This window comes from Nyctibius grandis, chromosome 2, assembly GCF_013368605.1.
Source record: "Nyctibius grandis isolate bNycGra1 chromosome 2, bNycGra1.pri, whole genome shotgun sequence".
NCBI lineage: Eukaryota > Metazoa > Chordata > Aves > Nyctibiiformes > Nyctibiidae > Nyctibius > Nyctibius grandis.
Window position 1 is genome coordinate 127,024,762 of NC_090659.1, and position 23,326 is coordinate 127,048,087.

At 62.9% G+C, this 23,326-nt stretch overlaps 3 protein-coding genes across 6 annotated transcripts; 2 read left to right on the plus strand and 1 right to left on the minus strand.

The window, feature by feature from the left end:
* Positions 1–2,542: 2,542 nt before the first annotated feature.
* On the plus strand, positions 2,543–4,366 carry IL18BP (interleukin 18 binding protein). The gene is made up of 5 exons (XM_068395224.1): positions 2,543–2,628; positions 2,876–2,944; positions 3,241–3,306; positions 3,642–3,771; positions 3,885–4,366. Exons 1-5 carry the CDS (start codon positions 2,607–2,609, stop codon positions 4,045–4,047), a joined length of 450 nt encoding a protein of 149 aa, XP_068251325.1. The 5' UTR covers positions 2,543–2,606; the 3' UTR covers positions 4,048–4,366.
* A 394-nt stretch (positions 4,367–4,760) lies between these two features.
* Positions 4,761–7,610, minus strand: ART1 (ADP-ribosyltransferase 1). Of its 4 annotated transcripts, none has more exons than XM_068424722.1 (4): positions 7,511–7,610; positions 5,907–6,774; positions 5,209–5,247; positions 4,761–5,106 (listed from the first exon to the last, which is right to left on the minus strand). In XM_068424722.1, exons 2-4 carry the CDS (start codon positions 6,697–6,699, stop codon positions 5,021–5,023), a joined length of 918 nt encoding a protein of 305 aa, XP_068280823.1. In that variant the 5' UTR covers positions 6,700–6,774; positions 7,511–7,610; the 3' UTR covers positions 4,761–5,020. The 4 variants fall into 4 exon arrangements, with proteins under 4 accessions (XP_068280823.1, XP_068280815.1, XP_068280810.1 ...); XM_068424714.1 differs by having other exon boundaries at positions 5,907–6,818; XM_068424709.1 differs by having other exon boundaries at positions 7,399–7,610.
* A 2,754-nt stretch (positions 7,611–10,364) lies between these two features.
* LOC137660486 (calphotin-like) lies at positions 10,365–15,299 on the plus strand. The gene is made up of 5 exons (XM_068395351.1): positions 10,365–10,439; positions 10,643–11,158; positions 11,845–12,204; positions 12,385–13,668; positions 14,994–15,299. Exons 1-5 carry the CDS (start codon positions 10,365–10,367, stop codon positions 15,297–15,299), a joined length of 2,541 nt encoding a protein of 846 aa, XP_068251452.1.
* The last annotated feature ends 8,027 nt before the right edge of the window (positions 15,300–23,326 follow it).

Here is a 23,326-nt window from a genome sequence, read left to right on the forward strand (position 1 = left end):
TGCGGGGGGGGATTTGGGAAGCGGGGGCTCGGCTGCGGGCACAGCCAGGGCTGCGTCACCCCAGGGAGGGGGGGGACACCCGGTTGTGGCCGCGCCACGTGCCCCCGGCGCCGAGTCCTTTTGGTTTTCTTTCTGGTGAAACCACCTCGCGCTGTTGTGCCAAACACAGAAATAAGAGTCCTGGAAACGGAGACGTGGCCCAGGGGTTTTTCTTGAGCGTCTTTCCCTACCCTGGGGCGAGGCTGCGGTGCCCCCTCCGTGCCAGGGGACGGGTGGCACACGAGGCTGGGGACAAAGCACCCTCCTTGAGCCCCCCTCCCCACGTATTTCACCTCCAGCTTGGCCCAGTCGAGGTTTCATGGGGAGTGGGGATGTGGTGGAGGAGCAGAGGGTGCCAGGCCGGCCCCTCGCTGCCCACGGGCACCGGGGGGGGACATGGCCGCTGTCCCCATGGGAGGAAGGGGACGTGTGGCACTTGGCAGGCTCGCAGAGGTCCCCGAGATAACCCCTCTCCCAACCCTTCTGGGAACTCTTGGATAACAAGGGCTGGGAAAACCGACGGGCTTTTAGGGGCTTTTTTTTCCCAGCGGGGTGTTGGTGCTGTGCCCGTGCCCAGGGAGCTGCTCCTGCCCCATGGCCTGTGCCCACCCTGGGGAGGGAGGGCTTGGGGGGCTGCTCCTGCCCACCCTGGGGAGGGAGGAGGCCCCGGGGCTCCCCCCAGTTTCCCAGCCTGGTCTGGGTGGGTTCCCAAACCCCCTGTGGCTGGGGGTGGCTCCGGGGGGGGGCTCTGCCATGGGAAGGGGGAACGGGGCCGGGGCTGGCACAGGGTCCTGCTGCTTGGGTTGCCCCCAGCACCCAGGGCTACCCCAAGCACCCAGGGCTGCCCCCCAGCACCCTGGGGCCACCCCCCAGTGGCCCCGAAGCCCCCAGCTCACCAGTGCTGCCACCAGCCCCAGGGACTGTCCCCAAACCCTGTGACGCTGCCTAGCTCAGCGCCCCACATGACGGGCATGGGGCACCCGGCTGGGCCCCGCTCCTGCATCCCTGGGGTGCCCATGGGCATGGGGGGATGTGGGGCAAGGGGGGGACACGGGGTGCAGTGAGGCTGGTCAGGGAGCGGGGACAGGGGACACTGGGGGAGGTGGGGCAGTGGGGGTGCGGGGCAAAGGACAGAGGGACGCAGTGTGGGGCACAGCCCATGGTCCTGGGGGACATAGGACACAGGGCACGTGCCAGGGGGCATGGGGTGTAGCACAGGGGGACATAGGACACAGGGTACACTGGGCACAACCCGGGGTCCTGGGGGACATGGGGCATAGCACGGGGGGCACAGGGGGACATGGGACACGGGGGGACACTGGGGATGTCCTGGGGGCATGGGGGACATGGGGTGTAGCACGGGGGGCGTAGGGGGACATAGGACACAGGGGGACACTGGGCACATCCTGGGGGACATGGGATGTGGCACAGGGGACACAGAGGGACACTGGGCACGTCCTGGGGGACATGGGACGTAGCACGGGGGGTCACAGGGGATGTGGGACACAGGGCAGACACTGGGTACATCCTGGGGGACATGGGACACAGGACAGGGGACATGAGACACTGGGGACGTCCCGGGGGACATGGGGTGTAGCATGGGGAGCACAGGAGGACATGGGACAAGGGGGGACACAGGGCACAACGTGGGGGGACATGGGGCATAGCATGGGGGGCACAGGGGGACATGGCACACAGGACGGACACTGGGGATGTCCCGGGGGTGTGGGGGACATGGGGTGTAGCACGGGGGGCGTAGGGGGACATGGGACACAGGGACACTGAGCACATCCTGGGGGACATGGAATGTGGCACAGGGGACATGGGACACAGGGCATGTCCTGGGGGACATGAGACATAGCACAGGGGACACAGAGGGACACTGGGCACGTCCTGGGGTCCTGGGGGACATGGGATGTAGCACGGGGGGGTCACAGGGGATGTGGGACACAGGGCAGACACTGGGTACATCCTGGGGGACATGGGACACAGGACAGGGGACATGAGACACTGGGGACGTCCCGGGGGACATGGGGTGTAGCACGGGGAGCACAGGAGGACATGGGACAAGGGGGGACACATGGCACGACCTGGGGGACATGGGGCATAGCACGGGGGGGCACAGGGGGACATGGGACACAGGGCAGACACTGGGGATGTCCTGGGGGCATGGGGGACATGGGGTGTAGCACGGGGGGCGTAGGGGGACATAGGACACAGGGGGACACTGGGCACATCCTGGGGGACATGGGATGTGGCACAGGGGACACAGGGGGACACTGGGCACGTCCTGGGGTCCTGGGGGACATGGGACATAGCACGGGGGGGCACAGGGGCTGTGGGACACAGGGCAGACACTGGGTACATCCTGGGGGACATGGGACACAGCGCAGGGGACATGAGACACTGGGGACGTCCCGGGCGACACGGGGGACACGGCGACGCGCAGAGCCCGGGGCGGCTCCCGGGGCGGTGGCGGGGCCGGGGGCGGCTCCCGGTGAGTCACGGCGCCGCCGCCCCCTCGGGCCGCCCCATAAAGCGCCGCCGTCCCGAGCTCCGCCGCACCGATGGCCGCGCCGCGTCCCGTCCGTACGGCACCGGGGGGGCACCGGGGGGGGCACCGGGAGGGGCACCGGCAGCCCTGGGTGGGGGGCACCCACCGGGACCGAGGGCACCCCGGAGGGGCAACCGGCCCGGGCTCGGAGGGTGCTGGGGGCGACTAGGGGGGTGCTGGGGGCGACTATGGGGATGCTGGGGGGGGGGCTGGGTGCTGGAGGGGCATCCCGGGCTCGGGGGGAGCCCCCCCAGCGCTGACCCCCCCCCCCTCTGCCCGCAGGGACCCCGTGCCCCCCGTCCCGGCTCCTCCTGCCCCTGCTCTGCTGCGCCCTGGCCTCCCGCCGCACCGGTGAGTGGGGGGCTCGGGGGGGGGGGACAGGGACAGCTCCCAGCACTGTGTCCCCCCCCACAAAGGGCCTGTGCGGGGGGGGCTGGGGATGCGCTGTGCCCCCCGTCCCCTCTGTGGGACCCTGACCCTCCTGCCCACCCCAGAGGTGTGGGGTCTCGGGGGGGCTGGGGATGAACTGTGCCCCCCCCGTCCCCTCTGTGGGACCCTGACCCTCCTGCCCACCCCAGAGGTGTGGGGTCTTGGGGGGGGGGCAGCCCGTGTCCCCCTGCCTCACCCCGCTCTGCTCCCCCCACCAGGTGCCATGGCCCTGCAGCCCCCCAGCATCACCGTCCTGCGGACGTCGGCAGAGTCCCCCCGCCTGGGTGAGTGACCCCCCCCCCCATGGGTGAGTGACCCCCCCCCATGGGCGAGTGACCCCCGCCATGGGCGAGTGACCCCCAGGGCCATTGCAGGGGTGGCCTGGGGATGGAGGGGGGGTGCTGCAGTGAGACCCCCCGGCCAAGGGGGGGGTGGCACGGGGTGGGGGTCAGCTCCTGCACCAGCCCCAAGGGACACACGAGGTGCATCCTCCACCCGCAGCCGAGATATTGGGGTGCTGGGGTGGGGGGGGGACATTCCCCTTTGCAGCCTGGCCTTGAGGAGGGGGGGGCACCAGGGACCCTCACAGCCCCTCTGCCCCCCCCCGCCTTGGCTCCAGGGGACAGCGTGACGGTGTCGTGCGAGGCGACGAGCGGCCTCCCCGAGCTGACGCTGCTTTACTGGCTGGGGAACGGCTCCTTCGTGGAGAAGCTGCACCCGGACGGGGCCGTGCGCGAGGGGACGGTGCTGTGAGTACCGGGGTGGGGGGCCTGTGGGGTGGTGGGACAGAGACCCCGCGTCCCCCAGCCCGGGGGGGTGCCGTGGGGGTGGGCACTGATAGGTCCCCCCCGTTGTGTCGCAGAGAGGAGCCGCGGGGCGCGGGGGTGGCCCTGCGCCGTGACCTGCACTTCAGCTCCTTGGACGCTTGTCACCTCCGCACCAACTTCACCTGCGTGGTGCTCAGCCCCCTCGGCGTCGACACCAGGGAGCTGCGGTGGCCGCCCCCGGCCCCCGGACTGGGCTGAGACCTGGCAGCAACTCGTGACACGAGAGCGGCCCGCTGTGCGGGTCCCCCGGCCCCGCGCCGCTGTGTCACCTCCACGGAGGCCTGTCTCCGTGCCCCGCTGTGGGGGCTGCGTGGCCCCACGTCAGCCGGCCCCGCTGTGCGTGGCCCTCCTGGCACCCCCTCGCCGGGCCGGCCCCGGGCCCTGCCCGCAGCCGGCTGTGGGACCCCAGGGTTTATTAAAGCACATCAAGGCTGCCCCGCTGTCACCCGTGTCCTGGGGATGCCCGTGGGTGCAGATGGCACCCGTGGGGTGAGGAGGGAAGGAGAGGAGGTGGCTCCGGTGCCCGCGGAGGGCAGGGTCTGTCCCTGGACCCCCCCCCCTCAGCCTGGCGAGGGGCTGGAGAGCTCTGGAGGAGGAGGAGGGTGGGACCCCCGGGGAGCTGGGCCCATCCTGTCCCCCTCTGCCCCTGGGGGGGGGGTCAGGGCTGTCCCTTGGCACCATGCTGAGCTCCATGGGGCAGCCCCCTGCCCATCTTGTCCTGGCAGGGCCCTGGGCCCCCCCCAAGCCCTCAAGCAGGGCCTGGGGTGCGGGCATCGCTCTGCGGGCCGCTCTGGATGCAGGGGGTGTTGGGGGGGCTGGGGAAGACACCCCCTGAGCTGCCCCCCATCCCACGGAGCCACAGGAGACCCTGGGACACCCCGGTGCCACAGCAAGGCTTTATTCCTCTCGGTGCCAGGGAGGGACACCCCCAAAGCAGCCCTGCTGTGTCCCCCCCCCTCCCTGGGGCAGCCCCTCGCAGACCCCACACTCAGCTGCACCCAAAACCCCCCCAGCTCTGCCAAAGGCCTCAGCCTGGGGGCTGGGGGCACCACGGTGGGGCTGAGCCGGGCACAGGTGCCCCCCAGCCCCTCCGGCTGCCCCGTCCCATCCCACTGTCTCTGTGAAGCCGGTGGCTCCCGTTCCCGGGGGGGGGCATCCCTGGTGTCACAGCTCAGGGCACCCCCCCCACCGCTGCCAGGGCCGTGGCTGCCAGGAGGAGCCCCCAGAGGCGCGGGGGGTCCCCGGGGATGCTCCTGCCTGGGGGAGGCGGAGAGGGGGAGTCAGGGGCAGCCGGGGGGGGACACGGGGGCCTGGCTGGGCACTGCCCTCCCCGGCTGCAGCGGGGGGCTCGGGGCTCACCTGCGCTGAAGACGCATGGGCGGCTCCTGCATCTCTTCTCTGCCAAAGAAACCAGCCCTGTCTGCACGGGCACTGCGTGCCCCGACCCAGCCATGCCGTGCTGTGCTGTGCTGTGCCAAGCTGTGCCACAGAACCATGCATGACTCCACCCTTCCCCAGCCCCGTTGCCCTTCTCTGGACTCGCTCCAGCACCTCAAGGTCTTTCTTGGAGTGAGGGGCCCAAAACTGCACCCAGGATTCGAGGTGCGGCCTCACCAGTGCCGAGCACAAGGGGACGGTCCCTGCCCTAGTCCTGCTGGCCACACTAGTGCTGCCACAAGCCAGGATGCTGGTGGCCTTCTGGGCCACCCAGGCACACTGCTGGCTCATATCCAGCTGCCATCGACCAACACCCCCAGGTCCTTTTCCCCCAGGATCTTTCCAGCCACTCTCCCCCAGCCTGTAGCGGTGCGGGGGGTTGTTGTGCCATGCCGTGCCATGCCGTGCTGTGCCACGTTGCAGAGATCCCCCCTTGCAAACCCCAGGGCAGAGCGGCTGGCAGCCGTGCAAGAACACACGCCCAAAGGCAAGCTCCCCCCATCACCCTCGCCACGATCGACACCCCCCTTTTCCCGTCAGAGGTGGTGGGATGGGGCCACCCTTTGCCCCTGTCCCCTCAACCCTGGCCGCAGGGAGGGACAGTCCCTCGGGGACGTCACCTTTCACCAGCTCGCAGTTGTAGGTGCTGAGCGCATCCTGGGAGCGGAGCTGGAGGAGGGCTCTGTCCCCGTCGCGGGCGACGTGGGTGACCTGGAAGCTCTCGAAGGGCGGGATGAGGACCTCGTCCTCCTCGGGGAAGAAGGAGAAGTCCCTGATGGGGACACCGTAGCAGGTCTCCACGGAGAAGAAAGTGTCTCGGCCGAAGGGCAGAGCGCTCTCGTTGCGGAGGGAGGCGGAGGTGAAGTGGCCGAAGCGGACGGCCTGGCCACGGCGGGCGGTGAAGCGGATGCCCCGGACGCCCCGGTACACGCGGTGGCAGCGGGGCCTGGCACCCCGCAGGGCACGCAGGGCCTCGCTCAGGAGGAAATGCAGAGCCTTGAAGGCGAAGGCGCCCAGGTAGCGCCCGCGGGAGCGCCCGGCCTCGCGCACGGCCGCGTTGAAGGCCCCGTGCAGGGGGCTGTGCAGGGTGTACGCCAGGAGGGCGACCGCCTGCTCCGGCCGCAGCGGAGGCGGCTGGGGGACGCGGCCCCGCCGGCTCCGCCACTCGGCCGCGGCGAGGGTCCAGGCCTGCGCGTAGACGCTGTTGTTGGCGAACTCGGTGCGGTTGAGCTCCTCCAGCTCCTGCTCCATCGCGCGGCCGCAGCCCCGGTACTGGTCGTCGAAGGAGCTGGGGGCCATGTCCAGTGCCACCTCCTTGACGGGGTCGAGGTCTCGCCGGCGCTGGGGGTTGCTGGTGGCCAAGGTGCCGGCCAGCAGCACCAAGCCCAGCGCCAGATGCTCCATGGTGGGCATGGAGTTGCCCCCGGGGGGAAGCCCCCAGCTGCCGCGGTGCCGCGGCGGGGAAGCAGCCGGTTCCTCTGCGACTGGCTGGGGAGGTGGTGGGGCGAGAGCAGGGTCAGCTGGGGAGGGGGCTGCGGAGAGAAGCAGGGCAGGCTGGGGGAAAGCACCCCCAGTTGGATCCCCGGCCAGGGGCACCCTGCTTGGCACATCTCCTGGCACCGGCTGAGACCCCGACCCTGGCACCAGCTGAGACCACGACCCCGACCCCGGCACCGGCTGAGACCCCGACCCTGGCACTGGCCGAGACTCCGACCCCAAGACCCCGACCATGGCACTGGCCGAGACCCTGACCCCGGCACTGGCTTAGACCCCAACCCCAAGACCCTGACCCTGGCACCAGCCGAGACCCCGACCCTGGCACTGGCCGAGACCCCGACCCTGGCACTGGCTTAGACTCCAACCCCAAGACCCCGACCCTGGCACTGGCCGAGACCCCGACCCTGGCACCGGCTGAGACTCCAAACCCAAGACCCCGACCCTGGCACCAGCCAAGACCCCGACCCTGGCACTGGCTGAGACCCCAACCCTGGCACCGACTGAGACCCCGGGCCCGAGACCCCGACCCCGGCACTGGCCGAGACCCCGACCCTGGCACCAGCCGAGACAGACCCCGACCCCGGCACCGGCCAAGACCCCGACCCCGTTACTCACATTAAACCCTGCCAACAGGCGAGTGTCCCTGGCGCCTGGCACCACGGCCAGGTCTGCGGGGTCCCCCGCTGTGAGCAAACCCCACCTCAGGACCCCCAGCCACCAGCGTTACCTGCGCCCCGCGGCGGGCATGGGGTCGGGGTGCTGCTCCCCGTCCCCCCCCGGCACCCAGCCCCTCGGCGCCCACCCGCTGCGGGCAGGAGAGGTGAGAAGCGGCCGCTCTTTCTTTTTATAGCAGCCCTGGGCCCAGATCCAGCCCCCACCTCTGTCCTCATGGTTATTTTTACCATCCCCCCCCACTGAGTGCCCACAGCAGCCGCTGCCTCCTCCTGCCTCGCGGTGTGGCTGTGGGGACGGTCAGGAGACCCCCGTGGGACAACCTGCCTTTAGGGGGTGTGAAAGGGTTGGGGCCCCAAAAGCCAGCAATGTTCCCCATGAGCCAGCAAAGTGCCCTCGGGGACAGGAAGGCCAGTGGTGTCCTGGGGTGTGTGAGGAAGAGTGTGGGCAGCAGGTCAAGGGAGGTTCTCCTGCCCTTCTACAATGCCCTGGTGAGGCCACACCTGGAGTAACTGTGGGCAGTTCTGGGCCCCCCAGTTCAAGAGAGACCAGGAGCTACTGGAGAGAGTCCAGCGGAGGGTACGGAGATGGTCAGAGGGCTGGAGCATCTCTGCTGCGAGGAGAGGCTGAGGGAGCTGAGGCTGTTCAGCTGGAGAAGAGCAGACTGAGGGGGGATCTTCTCAATGCTCACAGATACCTCAGGGGGGTGTCAAGGGGATGGGGCCAGACTCTTCTCAGTGGTGCCCAGTGACAGGACAAGGGGCAACGGGCACAAACTGAACCATGGGAAGTTCCATCTGAACATGAGGAGGAACTTCTTTGGTGTGAGGGTGCCAGAGCCCTGGCACAGGCTGCCCAGAGAGGTTGTGGAGTCTCCTTCTCTGGAGACTTTCAAGCCCCGTCTGGATGCGTTCCTGTGTGACCTGCCCTAGATTGGTCCTGAGACCCCCCCTGCAGTGCTGCGTCCAGCTCTGGGGCCCCAACACAAGAAGGACACGGAGCTGTTGGAGCGAGTCCAGAGGAGGCCACGGAGATGCTCAGAGGGCTGGAGCCCCTCTGCTCTGGAGACAGGCTGAGAGAGCTGGGGCTGTTCAGCCTGGAGAAGAGAAGGCTCCGGGGAGACCTTCTAGCACCTTCCAGTGCCTGAAGGGGCTACAGGAAAGCTGGAGAGGGGCTTTTGACAAGGGCAGGTAGTGACAGGACGAGGGGGAACGGTTTTAAAGTGAAAGAGGGGAGATTGAGATGAGATCTGAGGAAGAAATTCTTGGCTGTGAGGGTGGTGAGAGCCTGGCCCAGGTTGCCCAGAGCAGCTGTGGCTGCCCCCTCCCTGACAGTGTTCAAGGCCAGGTTGGATGGGGCTTGGAGCAACCTGGTCTGGTGGAAGGTGTCCCTGCCCGTGGCAGGGGGTTGGGACTGGATGGGCTTTAAGGTCCCTTCCAACCCAAACCAGTCTGGGATTCTATTCTATTCTACGTATGCCACCCATCAGGGTTCTTATGAATCACGACTTATGAGTAGCTCCAAATGACTGGTCCCAAAACCAAAACCAAACCAGGAAGAATACCTTTTCTTACCACTGCTCTTTGTCTGTCCCTGCTCGGATCCACCGAGTCAGGGAGTCCCTCCAGAGAAGTCTCCAGGGCCAGCCAAGGAAGTTTCCAACCCAGGGGTCCTGCAGCCGGACAGCAGCACTGGGGATTATCCACCGTGAGTGCTCCATCGATTCGGCAGATTTTCAGCAACTATCTACCATAAAGTTATATATAGTCATAGGATTCCCAAGAACTCATTTACATAATCCTGAGCTTTCCTGGAACTCATTAATATATGCAAATCACAGAATCACAGAATGGTTGGGGTTGGAAGGGCCCTCTGGAGATCACCCAGCCCAACCCCTGCCCAAGCAGGGTCACCCAGAGCACGTCGCACAGGGTCGTGTCCAGGCGGGTTTGAATATCTCCAGAGAAGGAGACTCCCCCCTCCCTGGGCAGCCTGTGCCAGGGCTCTGGCACCCTCACACCAAAGAAGTTCCTCCTCATGTTCAGATGAAACTTCCCATGGTTCAGTTTGTGCCCGTTGCCCCTTGTCCTGTCGCAGGGCAGAAGCGACAAGAGGTTGCTGGTGGGAGCCAGGCTGCCTTTACCAGTCTCCCTCTCTCCTTTCAGATCCGCGAGGTTTACAAGCGGCAGCAGCCAGAGCTGACACGTGTGGAAGTCGTGAGGGACGCCCCATGCGAGTAGGAGTCCCTGGAGCAGCTGGCAGCCCGTTCCCCCAGTGACCAGGAGGCCGAGGCAGCAGGGGTGGCAGTCACTCAAGCGGCAGAGGAAGAGAAATGGGTCTTGGCCAAGGAGGAGCAACGGGAAGACAAGAGCAACAAAGAGCTGTCCCAAGGGGAAGACATCGGCATCAAGGTCATCTGGGTCAACCCCTTGGTCCCGGAGCTCTTCCAGGACCCCCACGTTCAACCTCAGATGGGCTGAGCTTATTCTGCATGTATGAAACATCAAGTAAAGCCATAGCATTGAAGAGCCAAGGTTTGGGACAAGACTAACTACTGGCCTACACAGGCCTGCGGGCCGGCCCTGCCTCTCTCTGTGCGGGAACTGGAGCGTCCCCAGGCCCGGGGGCTGCGTGTGAGAGCAAGGCCTGGGGACAAGGCCCGCAGCGGTGGCACCCAGAGCTGCTGACGGTGCAGAGGGGCTGAGCTCTGCAGAGGCCGCTGGCACCGGGCTGTGCCGGGAGGGGCCACATCATGGCAGAGGCCATTGTGACCTGGCGTTGCCACGGTGACCAGGGGGTATAGAAGGAGCACCCGGCCCTGGGGTGCCCACTGCCAGGAGAGCCCCTGGTGCGGAAGGCAGCAGCTCCCCTGGGTGCCCATGGCAGGTCTGCGGCCGAGGACGGCGACGATGCCCATGGATGAGGAGGAGAACGCCCACTCCCAGCCCGCCGACGGGCTGCCAAGCCTGCAGAGGAGGCGCAAGGTGAGGGCCGGGGCGGGAGGGAGAGGCCGCTGGTGGGACCAGCCCTGTCCCCAGCCGGCTCTGGGAGCAGGGTGGCAGCCGCCTGCGGGGCTGAGCGCTGCCCTGGGGGCTGGCAGGGGAGCCCGGCCGCGGGGGCTCTTCCAGGCGGGACGCGGGGACAAGGGCCACAGTAACGCAGCCTCTCTCCTTGGCTTCTCTTGCAGACGGACAGCCTGGTGCGCCGGGCATCACTGCCCAGCAGCAGGGTGACATGGGAGGAGGCAGTCCCTCTGCCAACCGTGTCGCCTATCCCCAGGCTCTCAGTGGCACTCGGGCACTTGCCCGCATCTTGGCCACCAGCAGCTGCCGGCACCAGCCTCAATCTGCCTGCATTGCCAGCAGCAGCCCCTGTATCTTCTGCTGACAGCAGGGAAATGGGTATTGTCACTACAGCCAGCGGCCTCCGACAACCTGTGCCACCACCTTGTGACGCCCGTGGTGACCAGGCCATATCCACGAGGGTGGCAAGATGGAAGCCAGCCCCACACAGCCCCGCACCCAGTGCCGCAGCTGCGAAGGCCGCAGCCGAGTGCTTCATGAGTGAGATCCTGGACAAGATGCTCAACAGGAGCCTGGAGCCCAGCCAGCAGTGGTGGGCACAGTGGGACCAGGCCCACGGCACGGCTGTGGTGAGCCCAAGAAGAGCACGAGAACAACAGCTCCATCTCCGACCCAGGCAGGTGAGTGCCATGGACCATGGCGTGGCTCTGCAGGCCACAGGCCAATGGCTCCTGAGTGAGGTCCTGGGCAAGGCCGCAGCTGCAAAGCAGGGCCCCAGCCACGAGCCGTAGAACAGCGGGACCTGGCCAAGAGCACGGGTGAGGTGACGGCAGCAAGAACAAGGCAGGGCCGGGCAGCCAAGTCCCGCTCTTCCGCCCTCCAGCCACCCCTCTGCTGCCAAGCTGACCAAACCGCCTGCCCCTGCTGCCTCCTGCTTTCGGGCGCGTTTCCCCCGGAGCCCCGAGGCCCCTGTCAGCTGCAGGGCCCCTCGGCGAGGGGCTGAACGCGGCCCCTCCGAGCCCACCGAGTCCGACGCACGTTACAGCAGTGCTCCTGCAAGCCCAGGGCGGTTTTGTTTGGTTTTGAGGTTCTTTTAATTCGATTTTTGGTGTTTTTTTTCTGTTCTTTTTTCTTAAATGATCTCTCTTGTATTTTGGTCATGTCAGGGGTGCTCCCGGCAGGCGCGTGGGCCGCGGTGGGACCAGCCCTGTCCCCAGCCGGCTCTGGGAGCAGGGCGGCAGCCGCCTGCGGGGCTGAGCGCTGCCCCGGGGGCTGGCAGGGGAGCCCGGCCACGGGAGCTCTTCCAGGCGGGACGCGGGGACAAGGGCCACAGTAACGCAGCCTCTCTCCTTGGCTTCTCTTGCAGACGGTCAGCCTGGTGTGCCAGTTGTCACCCTACAGCAGGGCGACATGGGAGGAGATAATTCCTCTGCCAGCCTCGTCGCCTCTCCCCAGGCTGGCAGCGGCACCCGGTCAGTCACCCGCATCTTGGCCACCAGCAGCTGCCGGCACCAGCCTCAATCTGCCTCCCCTGCCAGCAGCAGCCCCTGTATCTTCTGCTGACAGCAGGGAAATGGCCGTTGTCACCGCAGCCAGCGGCCTCCAACAACCTGTGCCACCACCTCAGGACACCCAATGCACGGCTGTGGTGACAAGAACAGACAAGGGCACACAGCAGCGTTACTACCCGAAGCTTTTCGGGGAGCTCAAGGTCAGAGGCGGGCAGGTGAGTGCAGATGGGACAGGGGGATGAGCCTCCCTCTGCCTGGGGCCAGCCGCTGCCCCGCACAGCTGCAGCCCCATCATCTCCTGCATCCCTGTCCCAGCAGCCGCTGCTGGCAGCTCCCTACAGGCATTTGCTGGTGGGAGCCAGGCTGCCTTTACCAATCCCCCTCTCTCCTTTCAGATACACGAGGTTTACAAGCAGCAGCAGCCAGAGCTGACACCTGTGGAAGTCGTGAGGGACGCCACAAGCGAGGAGGACTCCCTGGAGCAGCTGGCAGCCCGTTCCCCCAGAGAGCAGGAGGCCAAGGCAGCAGGGGTAGCAGTCCTGCAAGCACCAGAGGAAGAGAAATTGGTCTTGGCCAAGAAGGAGGAACGGGAAGACAAGAGCAACAAAGAGCTGTCCCAAGGGGAAGACATCGCCATCAAGGTCATCTGGGTCAACCCCTTCGTGCCAGAGCTCTGCCAGGAGCCCCATGTTGGACTCCCTGATGGGCTCAGCATGAGCACAGGGGCAGCAGGAGAGGCACTCGGCGACACCCAGGCAGCATCTCCTGTCCCGGCAGGGCCCATGGACGTTGAGTCTGGATCTCATGGCCTGGCCGGGGCTCCCGAGGCAGAGGAGCACCAGGCGCCTCTCAGTCCTCTGGCACTGGAGGAGGTAGAGGCAGCAGCTGCCCCTGTGCTGGGCGAGCAGGCCACAGCTGCCCCTGTGCCGGGCGAGCAGGCCACAGCTGCCCCTGTGCTGGGCGAGCAGGCCACAGCAGCCCCTGTGCTGGGCGAGCAGGCCACAGCTGCCCCTGTGCTGGGCGAGCAGGCCACAGCTGCCCCTGTACTGGGCAAGCAGGCCACAGCAGCCCCTGTGCTGGGCGAGCAGGCCACAGCTGCCCCTGTGCTGGGCGAGCAGGCCACAGCTGCCCCTGTGCTGGGCGAGCAGGCCACAGCTGCCCCTGTGCTGGGCGAGCAGGCCACAGCAGCCCCTGTGCTGGGCGAGCAGGCCACAGCAGCCCCTGTGCCGGGCGAGCAGGCCACAGCAGCCCAGGCAGAGAGCCGGGCACCTTCCCCACACAGCCCCGTAGCCTGCCCCAGGGCTCTGCAGCATGCAGACGGGCGCCTCGTGGACGTGCTCGTGGGCAAGGCTGTGCTTATGTACCTGGAAGAGCGGAAGCCACACCAGCCCAGAATCCTTACCCACAAGGGGGCTCGCTGGGGGCAGGCAGGACCTTGCCCGATGGCCGCCCAGCCCCTCGCCTGCAGGTCTCCTTCCCCCGCGGGCACCGCTGCCCCCCCGTCCCCCCAGCCTCGACGGCGCTCCATGTTCAGGAGGGCGCTCAAGGCTCTGCGCAGGGTTTTTTTCTCCTGTACCTGCGGGGTGGAAGAGGAAGAGGAAGAGGAAGTGGAAGAGGAAGAGGAAGAGGAAGAGGAAGAGCGCCCCGCTGCCAGTGCCAGGCGGGTCCCCGACGATGGCGCCTGTCCCTGAGCCTGCGCAGCGTCCCGGGGAGGCAAGCGAGGGATGGGTGCATGGGCGGCGCCCCGGGCATTTGGCTAGGATTCATATAAGGCTCCAGTGGACACTCAACAATGGACTTTTGTGGACTCTTGATGAAGGAAGAAAGAAGAATTGAAATAGTTAATGGAAGTTTGTGATGTAACTACTTATTAGTTTCTATATAAACTGACAGTGAATTTGAGTGAGGTGCCATTCACTGCGGTGGAGGGCCCAACTCTGAGCTGTTTCAATAAAGAATCATAAAACCTGGAGACCCTGGAGACCAATTTTCTTTAACATGGGCCCATCCAGACTGGTCCAAGGGCCACTGCATGGACCATCTCTTGTTTAATTTGCTCAAAAGCCTCTTGTTGCTCAGGGCCCCATTTCAAGTCCTTCTTCTTCCGAGTTGCTTCAGAGAGAGGGCTCACACTCTGACTGTAATGGAGAATCCCCTCCCTCGCCCTGCTGGCCACGCTGCTGGGGATGCAGCCCAGGATACATTTGCATGCACGATTTGTATTAATTATCTGATTAGTGCAATCGTTTGTGCATTTGTATGGTTTACGTATGTGTAGGTGATACGTGTATGTCTGGTATAAGCGTATTTGAAAATCTTTGAATAATCTATGTCAACATTTGTCACTTGGGGTGTAGTAGCCGTTGTTGTTACTGGGTCTATAGTAATAGTTAATTGTTGTCTCTGTGTGTGTGTAAGTGTCCATGTGCCAGTCCTTGTCTTTGTCTTATATAAATTGTTGAATGGGAAACCAATAGGGTGGAATTTTGAAAAAGAGCCCTTTAGGCTGCGTTCTGGCTCGCTGGAATGATATTGGGGGACCACCTGGAGGAAGTGTGAGCCATAAAACTTTGATAAAATATTACAATCAGTGGTGGCCTTTAGTTAGGTGATGGAGAAAAATGGGCTTTTAACGGAACTTTGAGTTATAATCACAGAATCATCGAATCATCGAATGTCAGGGGTTGGAAGGGACCTCTGGAGATCATCGAGTCCAACCCCCTGCCAGAGCAGGACCAATCTAGGGCAGGTCACACAGGAACGCATCCAGACGGGGCTTGAAAGTCTCCAGAGAAGGAGACTCCACACCCTCTCTGGGGAGCCTGTGCCAGGGCTCTGTCACCCTCACAGGACAGAAGTTCTTCCTCATGGTGAGGTTGAACTTCCCGTACTCCAGCTTGCATCCATTGCCCCCTGTCCTGTCGCAGGGCACAAGTGACAAGAAGTTGCTGGTGGGAGCCACGCTGCCTTTACCAGTCTCCCTCTCTCCTTTCATATCTGCGAGGTTTACAAGCGGCAGCAGCCAGAGCTGACACCTGTGGAAGTCGTGAGGGACGCCCCATGCGAGGAGGAGTCACTGGAGCAGCTGGCAGCCCATTCCCCCAGTGACCAGGAGGCCGAGGCAGCAAAGGTGGCAGTCCTGCAAGCACCAGAGGAAGAGAAATGGGTCTTGGCCAAGGAGGAGCAACGGGAAGACAAGAGCAACAAAGAGCTGTGCCAAGGGGAAGACATCGGCATCAAGGTCATCTGGGTCAACCCCTTGGTCCCGGAGCTCTTCCAGGACCCCCACGTTCAACCTCAGATGGGCTGAGCTTATTCTGCATGTATGAAACATCAAGTAAAGCCATAGCATTGAAGAGCCAAGGTTTGGGACAAGACTAACGACTGGCCTACACGGGCCTGCGGGCCGGCCCTGCCTCTCTCCGTGTGAGAACCGGAGCGTCCCCAGGCCCGGGGGCTGCGTGTGAGAGCAAGGCCTGGGGACAAGGCCCGCAGCGGTGGCACCCAGAGCTGCTGACGGTGCAGAGGGGCTGAGCTCTGCAGAGGCCGCTGGCACCGGGCTGTGCCGGGAGGGGCCGCATCATGGCAGAGGCCGTTGTGACCCGGCGTTGCCACGGTGACCGGGGGGTATATAAGGAGCGCCCGGCCCTGGGGTGCCCACTGCCAGGAGAGCCCCTGGCGCAGAAGGCAGCAGCTCCCCTGGGTGCCCATGGCAGGTCTGCGGCCGAGGACACCGACGATGCCCATGGATGAGGAGGCGAACGCCCGCTCCCAGCCCATCGACCAGCCCGCCGACGGGCTGCCGAGCCTGCAGAGGAGGCGCAAGGTGAGGGCCGGGGCGGGAGGGAGAGGCCGCTGGTGGGACCAGCCCTGTCCCCAGCCGGCTCTGGGAGCAGGGTGGCAGCCGCCTGCGGGGCTGAGCGCTGCCCTGGGGGCTGGCAGGGGAGCCCGGCCGTGGGGGCTCTTCCAGGCGGGACGCGGGGACAAGGGCCACAGTAATGCAGCCTCTCTCCTTGGCTTCTCTTGCAGACGGACAGCCTGGTGCGCCGGGCATCACTGCCCAGCAGCAGGGTGACATGGGAGGAGGCAGTCCCTCTGCCAACCGTGTCACCTATCCCCAGGCTCTCAGTGGCACTCGGGCACTTGCCCGCATCTTGGCCACCAGCAGCTGCCGGCACCAGCCTCAATCTGCCTGCATTGCCAGCAGCAGCCCCTGTATCTTCTGCTGACAGCAGGGAAATGGCTGTTGTCACTGCAGCCAGCGGCCTCCGACAACCTGTGCCACCACCTTGTGACGCCCGCGGTGACCAGGGCACATCCACGAGGGTGGCAAGATGGAGGCCAGCCCCACACAGCCCCGCACCCAGTGCCGCAGCTGCGAAGGCCGCAGCCCAGTGCCTCATGAGCGAGGTCCTGGACAAGATGCTCAACAGGAGCCTGGAGCCCAGCCAGCAGTGGTGGGCACAGTGGGACCAGGCCCACGGCACGGCTGTGGTGAGCCCAAGAAGAGCACGAGAACAACAGCTCCATCTCCGACCCAGGCAGGTGAGTGCCATGGACCATGGCGTGGCTCTGCAGGCCACAGGCCAATGGCTCCTGAGTGAGGTCCTGGGCAAGGCCGCAGCTGCAAAGCAGGGCCCCAGCCAGGAGCCGTAGAACAGCGGGACCTGGCCAAGAGCACGGGTGAGGTGACGGCAGCAAGAACAAGGCAGGGCCGGGCAGCCAAGTCCCGCTCTTCCGCCCTCCAGCCACCCCTCTGCTGCCAAGCTGACCAAACCGCCTGCCCCTGCTGCCTCCTGCTTTCGGGCGCGTTTCCCCCGGAGCCCCGAGGCCCCTGTCAGCTGCAGGGCCCCTCGGCGAGGGGCTGAATGCGGCCCCTCCGAGCCCACCGAGTCCGACGCACGTTACAGAAGTGCTCCTGCAAGCCCAGGGCGGTTTTGTTTGGTTTTGAGGTTCTTTTAATTCGATTTTTGGTGGTTTTTTTCTGTTCTTTTTTCTTAAATGATCTCTCTTGTATTTTGGTCATGTCAGGGGTGCTCCCGGCAGGCGCCGTGGGCCGCGGTGGGACCAGCCCTGTCCCCAGCCGGCTCTGGGAGCAGGGTGGCAGCCGCCTGCGGGGCTGAGCGCTGCCCCGGGGGCTGGCAGGGGAGCCCGGCCACGGGAGCTCTTCCAGGCGGGACGCGGGGACAAGGGCCACAGTAACGCAGCCTCTCTCCTTGGCTTCTCTTGCAGACGGTCAGCCTGGTGTGCCAGTTGTCACCCTACAGCAGGGCGACATGGGAGGAGATAATTCCTCTGCCAGCCTCGTCGCCTCTCCCCAGGCTGGCAGCGGCACCCGGTCAGTCACCCGCATCTTGGCCACCAGCAGCTGCCGGCACCAGCCTCAATCTGCCTCCCCTGCCAGCAGCAGCCCCTGTATCTTCTGCTGACAGCACGGAAATGGCCATTGTCACCGCAGCCAGCGGCCTCCAACAACCTGTGCCACCACCTCAGGACACCCAATCCACAGCTGTGGTGACAAGAACAGACAAGGGCACACAGCAGTGTTACTACCCGAAGCTTTTCAGGGAGCCCAAGGTCAGAGGCGGGCAGGTGAGTGCAGATGGGACAGGGGGATGAGCCTCCCTCTGCCTGGGGCCAGCCGCTGCCCCGCACAGCTGCAGCCCCATCATCTCCTGCATCCCTGTCCCAGCAGCCGCTGCTGGCAGCTCCCTGCAGGCATTTGCTGGTGGGAGCCAGGCTGCCTTTACCAATCCCCCTCTCTCCTTTCAGATACACGAGGTTTACAAGCGGCAGCAGCCAGAGCTGACACCTGTGGAAGTCGTGAGGGACGCCACAAGCGAGGAGGACTCCCTGGAGCAGCTGGCAGCCTGTTCCCCCTTCTTGGCCAAGAAGGAGGAACGGGAAGACAAGAGCAACAAAGAGCTGTCCCAAGGGGAAGACAGAGGCATCAAGGTCATCTGGGTCAACCCCTTCGTGCCAGAGCTCTGCCAGGAGCCCCATGTTGGACTCCCTGATGGGCTCAGCATGAGCACAGGGGCAGCAGGAGAGGCACTCGGCGACACCCAGGCAGCATCTCCTGTCCCGGCAGGGCCCACGGACGTTGAGTCTGGATCTCATGGCCTGGCCGGGGCTCCCGAGGCAGAGGAGCACCAGGCACCTCTCGGTCCTCTGGCACTGGAGGAGGTAGAGGCAGCAGCTGCCCCTGTGCCGGGCGAGCAGGCCACAGCTGCCCCTGTGCTGGGCGAGCAGGCCACAGCTGCCCCTGTGCTGGGCGAGCAGGCCACAGCTGCCCCTGTGCTGGGCGAGCAGGCCACAGCGGCCTCTGTGCCGGGTGAGCAGGCCACAGCAGCCCAGGCAGAGAGCCGGTCACCTGCCCCACACAGCCCCGCAGCCTGCCCCAGGGCTCTGCAGCATGCAGACGGGCGCCCTGTGGACGTGCCTGTGGGCAAGGCTGAACTTATTAGTTTCTATATAAACTGACAGTGAATTTGAGTGAGGGGCCATTCACTGCGGTGGTGGGCCCAACTCTGAGCTGTTTCAATAAAGAATCATAAAACCTGGAGACCCAGACTCTGCCAATTTGACATGGTCCCATCCGGACTGGTCCAAGGGCCACTGCATGGACCATCTCTTGTTTAATTTGCTCAAAAGCCTCTTGTTGCTCAGGGCCCCATTTCAAGTCATTCTTCTTCCGAGTTGCTTCAGAGAGAGGGCTCACACTCTGACTGTAGTGGGGAACGTGCATCCTCCAGCAGCCTACTACGCCTGGGAAAGCCTGTCTCTCCTTTTTGTTAGCTGGTGGAGACGTGGCTGTTATACCAGCTGTTATTAGCTGTTGGATACCAGCGTAGGGGAAAGGGACCTGGGGGTCCTAGTGGACAACAGGATGACCATGAGCCAGCAGTGTGCCCTTGTGGCCAAGAAGGCCAATGGCATCCTGGGGTGGATTAGAAGGGGGGTGGTCAGCAGGTCGAGAGAGGTTCTCCTCCCCCTCTACTCTGCCCTGGTGAGGCCGCATCTGGAATATTGTGTCCAGTTCTGGGCCCCCTCAGTTCAAGAAGGACAGGGAACTGCTAGAGAGAGTCCAGCGCAGAGCCACGAAGATGATTAAGGGAGTGGAACATCTCCCTTATGAGGAGAGGCTGAGGGAGCTGGGTCTCTTTAGCTTGGAGAAGAGGAGACTGAGGGGTGACCTCATTAATGTTTATAAATATGTAAAGGGCAAGTGTCATGAGGATGGAGCCAGGCTCTTCTCAGTGACATCCCTTGACAGGACAAGGGGCAATGGGTGCAAGCTGGAACACAGGAGGTTCCACTTCAATTTGAGGAAAAACTTCTTTACTGTAAGTGTGACTGAACACTGGCACAGGCTGCCCAGAGAGGTTGTGGAGTCTCCTTCTCTGGAGACATTCAAAACCCGCCTGGACGCGTTCCTGTGTGATATGGTCTAGGCAATCCTGCCCCGGCAGGGGGATTGGACTAGATGATCTTTCGAGGTCCCTTCCAATCCCTGACATTCTGTGATTCTGTGATTCTGTGATTCTGTTATTTTGTTGGTCACATCCATTGGGATCTGACGGCGGCCATCTTGCCACTCGATCCCTAAAAACTGCATCTCTTTTGCAGGTCCCTTCACCTTTCCACGTTTGATACCAAACCAGCTTCTAGAAGGATTCGAATGACTTTTTCCCCTTTCTCAAAATCTTCTCCTGCTGTATCACCCCATACAATGATGTCATCAATATACCTCAGGTGTTCTGGAGCTCCACCCTTCTCCAGTGCACTCTGGACCAGTCCATGGCAAATGGTGGGGCTGTTTCCACCCCTGGGGCAGTCGATTCCAGGTGTACTGGATGCCCCTCCAGGTGAAGGTGTTATAGAAATTTTCACACGATTAATGAAAACGTTCTTATGAGTTAGAGAAACAAGAATCAATAGGGGTGAAATAGAATAGTGAATAGAATAATTAATATAAGACTATCTGAATAAACACAGGTGGGCTTTCACAGTCCATGAATATTGTTCTCAAAGCTCCTTGTGTAATCCTGACCTAAGACTGAACAAATCATCAATCAAAGCTTAATGAGTAGCTAAGCAGGAGTAGGCCTAGAAGTATTGCCTTCTGATGATTTTAGTAAAGGGGATGTATGGTTAACCTTTTCTTTACCTTAAAAGAAATATAGGACACTTAGAAATAAAAATTATAGATAAGGTTTTAAACATAACTTTAGTTGTTTTCAAGGTTGAATGTTTAGGAGACACTGGCAGTGGGAACCGGACTCTGGTCAACCTGGATCAGGGCGGGACGCTGATCACGGCAAGAACATTAAGGACGCCGATCACAGCAAGAACATCGAGGACGGGGTGTCGACCGGAGTCGGAGCGGAACCAGAACATAAAGATCAGCTAAACAATGGAAAAGAATGGACTTTTGTGGACTCTTGATGAAGGAAGAAAGAGGAATTGAAATAGTTAGTGGATTATTAACAGAAGCTTATGAAATGTTTATGATGTAATTGATTATTAGTTTCTATATAAACCAATAGTGAATTTGAGTCAGGTACCATTCACTGCGGTGGTGGTCCAACTCTGAGTTGTTAATAAAACCAGCAAACCTAGAGACCCGGACTCTGCCAATTTTCTTTAACAGAAGGCCAAATCTTGCCTACACTCCACTGCCAAAGGAATGGAGAAAAACGCATTTGCAGTGTCAATCGTGGCCTACCACTGCGCTGCCTTCGACTCCAGCTCATAATGGAGTTCTAACGTGTCCGTTAGACCTGATCTAACGTGTCTGGCGACCTGAGCAGCTGCCAGAGCCGTCTGCCAGACAGGCCAGGAGGAGCGTGGGAGAACCTCCAGGCTGCTCCGTCCCGCAAAGGCGTTGGCACAAGCGCTCCTGCCCCTCGTGCCCAGTCCCCCTGGAGGAGCAGGGGACTGGGCCGAGCCAGCTGGGCTCTCCCCGGGGCCCGTGGTGTCAGACAGGCTTGAGGCGCCCTGGGATCGCCGACCCCGGCACTGGCTGAGACCCTGACACTGGCACTGGCTGAGACCCCAACCCCGAGACCCCGACCCCGGCACTGTCCGAGACCCCGACCCCGTTACTCGCGTTGAACCCTGCCAACAGGCGAGTGTCCCCGGTGCCCGGCAGCAAGGCCAGGTCTGCGGGGTCCCCCGCTGTGAGCAAACCCCACCTCAGGACCCCCAGCCACCAGCGTTACCTGTGCCCCGCGGCGGGCACGGGGTCGGGGTGCTGCTCCCCGTCCCCCCCCAGCACCCAGCCCCTCCGTGCCCACCCGCTGCGGGCAGGAGAGGTGAGAAGCGGCCGCTCTTTCTTTTTATAGCAGTCCTGGGCCCAGATCCAGCCCCCACCTCTGTCCTCATGGTTATTTTTACCATCCCCCCCCACCTCTCCCTGAGCGCCCGCAGCAGTCGCTGCCTCCTCCTGCCTCGCGGTGTGGCCGTGGGGACGGTCAGGGAACCCCTGTGGGACAGCCTGCCCTTAGGGGGTGTGAAAGGGTTGGGTCCCCAAAACCCAGCAATGTTCTCCATGAGCGAGCAAAGTGCCCTCGGGGCCAGGAAGGCCAGTGGTGTCCTGGGGTGCGTGAGGAAGAGTGTGGGCAGCAGGTCAAGGCAGGTTCTCCTGCCCCTCTACAATGCCCTGGTGAGGCCACACCTGGAGTAACTGTGGGCAGTTCTGGGCCCCCCAGTTCAAGACAGACCAGGAGCTACTGGAGAGAGTCCAGCAGAGGGGTACGGAGATGGTCAGAGGGCTGGAGCATCTCTGCTGCGAGGAGAGGCTGAGGGAGCTGGGGCTGTTCAGCTGGAGAAGAGCAGACTGAGGGGGGATCTTATCAATGCTCACAGATACCTCAGGGGGTGTCAAGGGGATGGGGCCAGACTCTTCTCAGTGGTGCCCAGCGACAGGACAAGGGGCAACGGGCACAAACTGAGACACGGGAAGTTCCATCTGAATATGAGGAGGAACTTCTTTGGTGTGAGGGTGCCAGAGCCCTGGCACAGGCTGCCCAGGGAGGGGGGAGTCTCCTTCTCTGGAGATATTCAAACCTGCCTGGACACGACCCTGTGCGACGTGCTCTGGGTGACCCTGCTTGGGCAGGGGTTGGGCTGGGTGATCTCCAGAGGTGCCTTCCAACCCCAACCATTCTGTGATTCCATGATTTGCATATATTGAGTTCCAGGAAAGCTCAGGATTATGTAAATGAGTTCTTGTGAATCCTATGACTATATATAACTTTATGGTAGATAGTTGCTGAAAATCTGCTGAATCGATGGAGCACTCACGGTGGACAATCCCCAGTGCTGCTGTCCGGCTGCAGGACCCCTGGGTTGGAAACTTCCTTGGCCGGCCCTGGAGACTTCTCTGGAGGGACTCCCTGACTCGGTGGATCCGAGCAGGGATAGACAAAGAGCAGTGGTAAGAAAAAGTATTCTTCCTGGTTTGGTTTTGGTTTTGGTTTTGGGACCAGTCATTTGGAGCGACTCATAAGTCGTGATTCATAAGAACCCTGACGGATGGCATACGTAGAATAGACTAGAATCCCAGACTGGTTTGGGTGGGAAGGGACCTTAAAGCCCATCCAGTTCCAACCCCCTGCCATGGGCAGGGACACCTTCCACCAGACCAGGTTGCTCCAAGCCCCATCCAACCTGCCCTTGAACACTGCCAGGGAGGGGGCAGCCACAGCTGCTCTGGGCAACCTGGGCCAGGCTCTCACCACCCTCACAGCCAAGAATTTCTCCCTAAGATCTCATCTCAATCTCCCCTCTTTCAGTTTAAAACCGTTCCCCCTCGTCCTGTCACTCCACGCCCTTGTCAAAAGCCCCTCTCCAGCTTTCCTGTAGCTCCTTCAGGCACTGGAAGGTGCTAGAAGGTCTCCCCGGAGCCTTCTCTTCTCCAGGCTGAACAGCCCCAGCTCTCTCAGCCTGTCTCCAGAGCAGAGGGGCTCCAGCCCTCTGAGCATCTCCGTGGCCTCCTCTGGACTCGCTCCAACAGCTCCGTGTCCTTCTTGTGTTGGTGCCCCCAGAGCTGGAGGCAGCACTGCAGGGGGGGTCTCCCGAGAGCGGAGCAGAGGGGCAGAATCCCCTCCCTCGCCCTGCTGGCCACGCTGCTGGGGATGCAGCCCAGGATACATTTGCATGCACAATTTATATTAATTATCTCATTTAGTGGAATCGTTTGTGCATTTGTTTGGTTTACGTATCTGTAGGTGATACGTATATGTCTGGTATAAGCGTATTTGAAAATCTTTGAATAATCTATGTCAACATTTGTCACTTGGGGTGTAGTAGCCGTTGTTGTTACTGTGTCTA

What these genes read in the sequence shown, in the direction of transcription:
- IL18BP (XM_068395224.1), top strand. Translation starts at nt 2,607, where the DNA reads ATGGCCGCGCCGCGTCCCGTCC. An exon ending in GGCCGCGCCGCGTCCCGTCC is followed by an intron (nt 2,629 to 2,875) that starts GTACGGCACCGG and finishes CTCTGCCCGCAG; the next exon opens with GGACCCCGTGCCCCCCGTCC. An exon ending in GGCAGAGTCCCCCCGCCTGG is followed by an intron (nt 3,307 to 3,641) that starts GTGAGTGACCCC and finishes CCTTGGCTCCAG; the next exon opens with GGGACAGCGTGACGGTGTCG.
- ART1 (XM_068424722.1), bottom strand. Translation starts at nt 6,699, where the DNA reads ATGCCCACCATGGAGCATCTGGCGCTGGGCTTGGTGCTGCTGGCCGGC. An exon ending in CAACTGCGAGCTGGTGAAAG is followed by an intron (nt 5,248 to 5,906) that starts GTGACGTCCCCG and finishes TTTCTTTGGCAG; the next exon opens with AGAAGAGATGCAGGAGCCGC. An exon ending in CCCATGCGTCTTCAGCGCAG is followed by an intron (nt 5,107 to 5,208) that starts GTGAGCCCCGAG and finishes CGCCTCCCCCAG; the next exon opens with GCAGGAGCATCCCCGGGGAC.
- LOC137660486 (XM_068395351.1), top strand. Translation starts at nt 10,365, where the DNA reads ATGCCCATGGATGAGGAGGAGAACGCCCACTCCCAGCCCGCCGACGGG. An exon ending in GCCTGCAGAGGAGGCGCAAG is followed by an intron (nt 10,440 to 10,642) that starts GTGAGGGCCGGG and finishes CTTCTCTTGCAG; the next exon opens with ACGGACAGCCTGGTGCGCCG. An exon ending in GGCGGGTCCCCGACGATGGC is followed by an intron (nt 13,669 to 14,993) that starts GCCTGTCCCTGA and finishes CATATCTGCGAG; the next exon opens with GTTTACAAGCGGCAGCAGCC.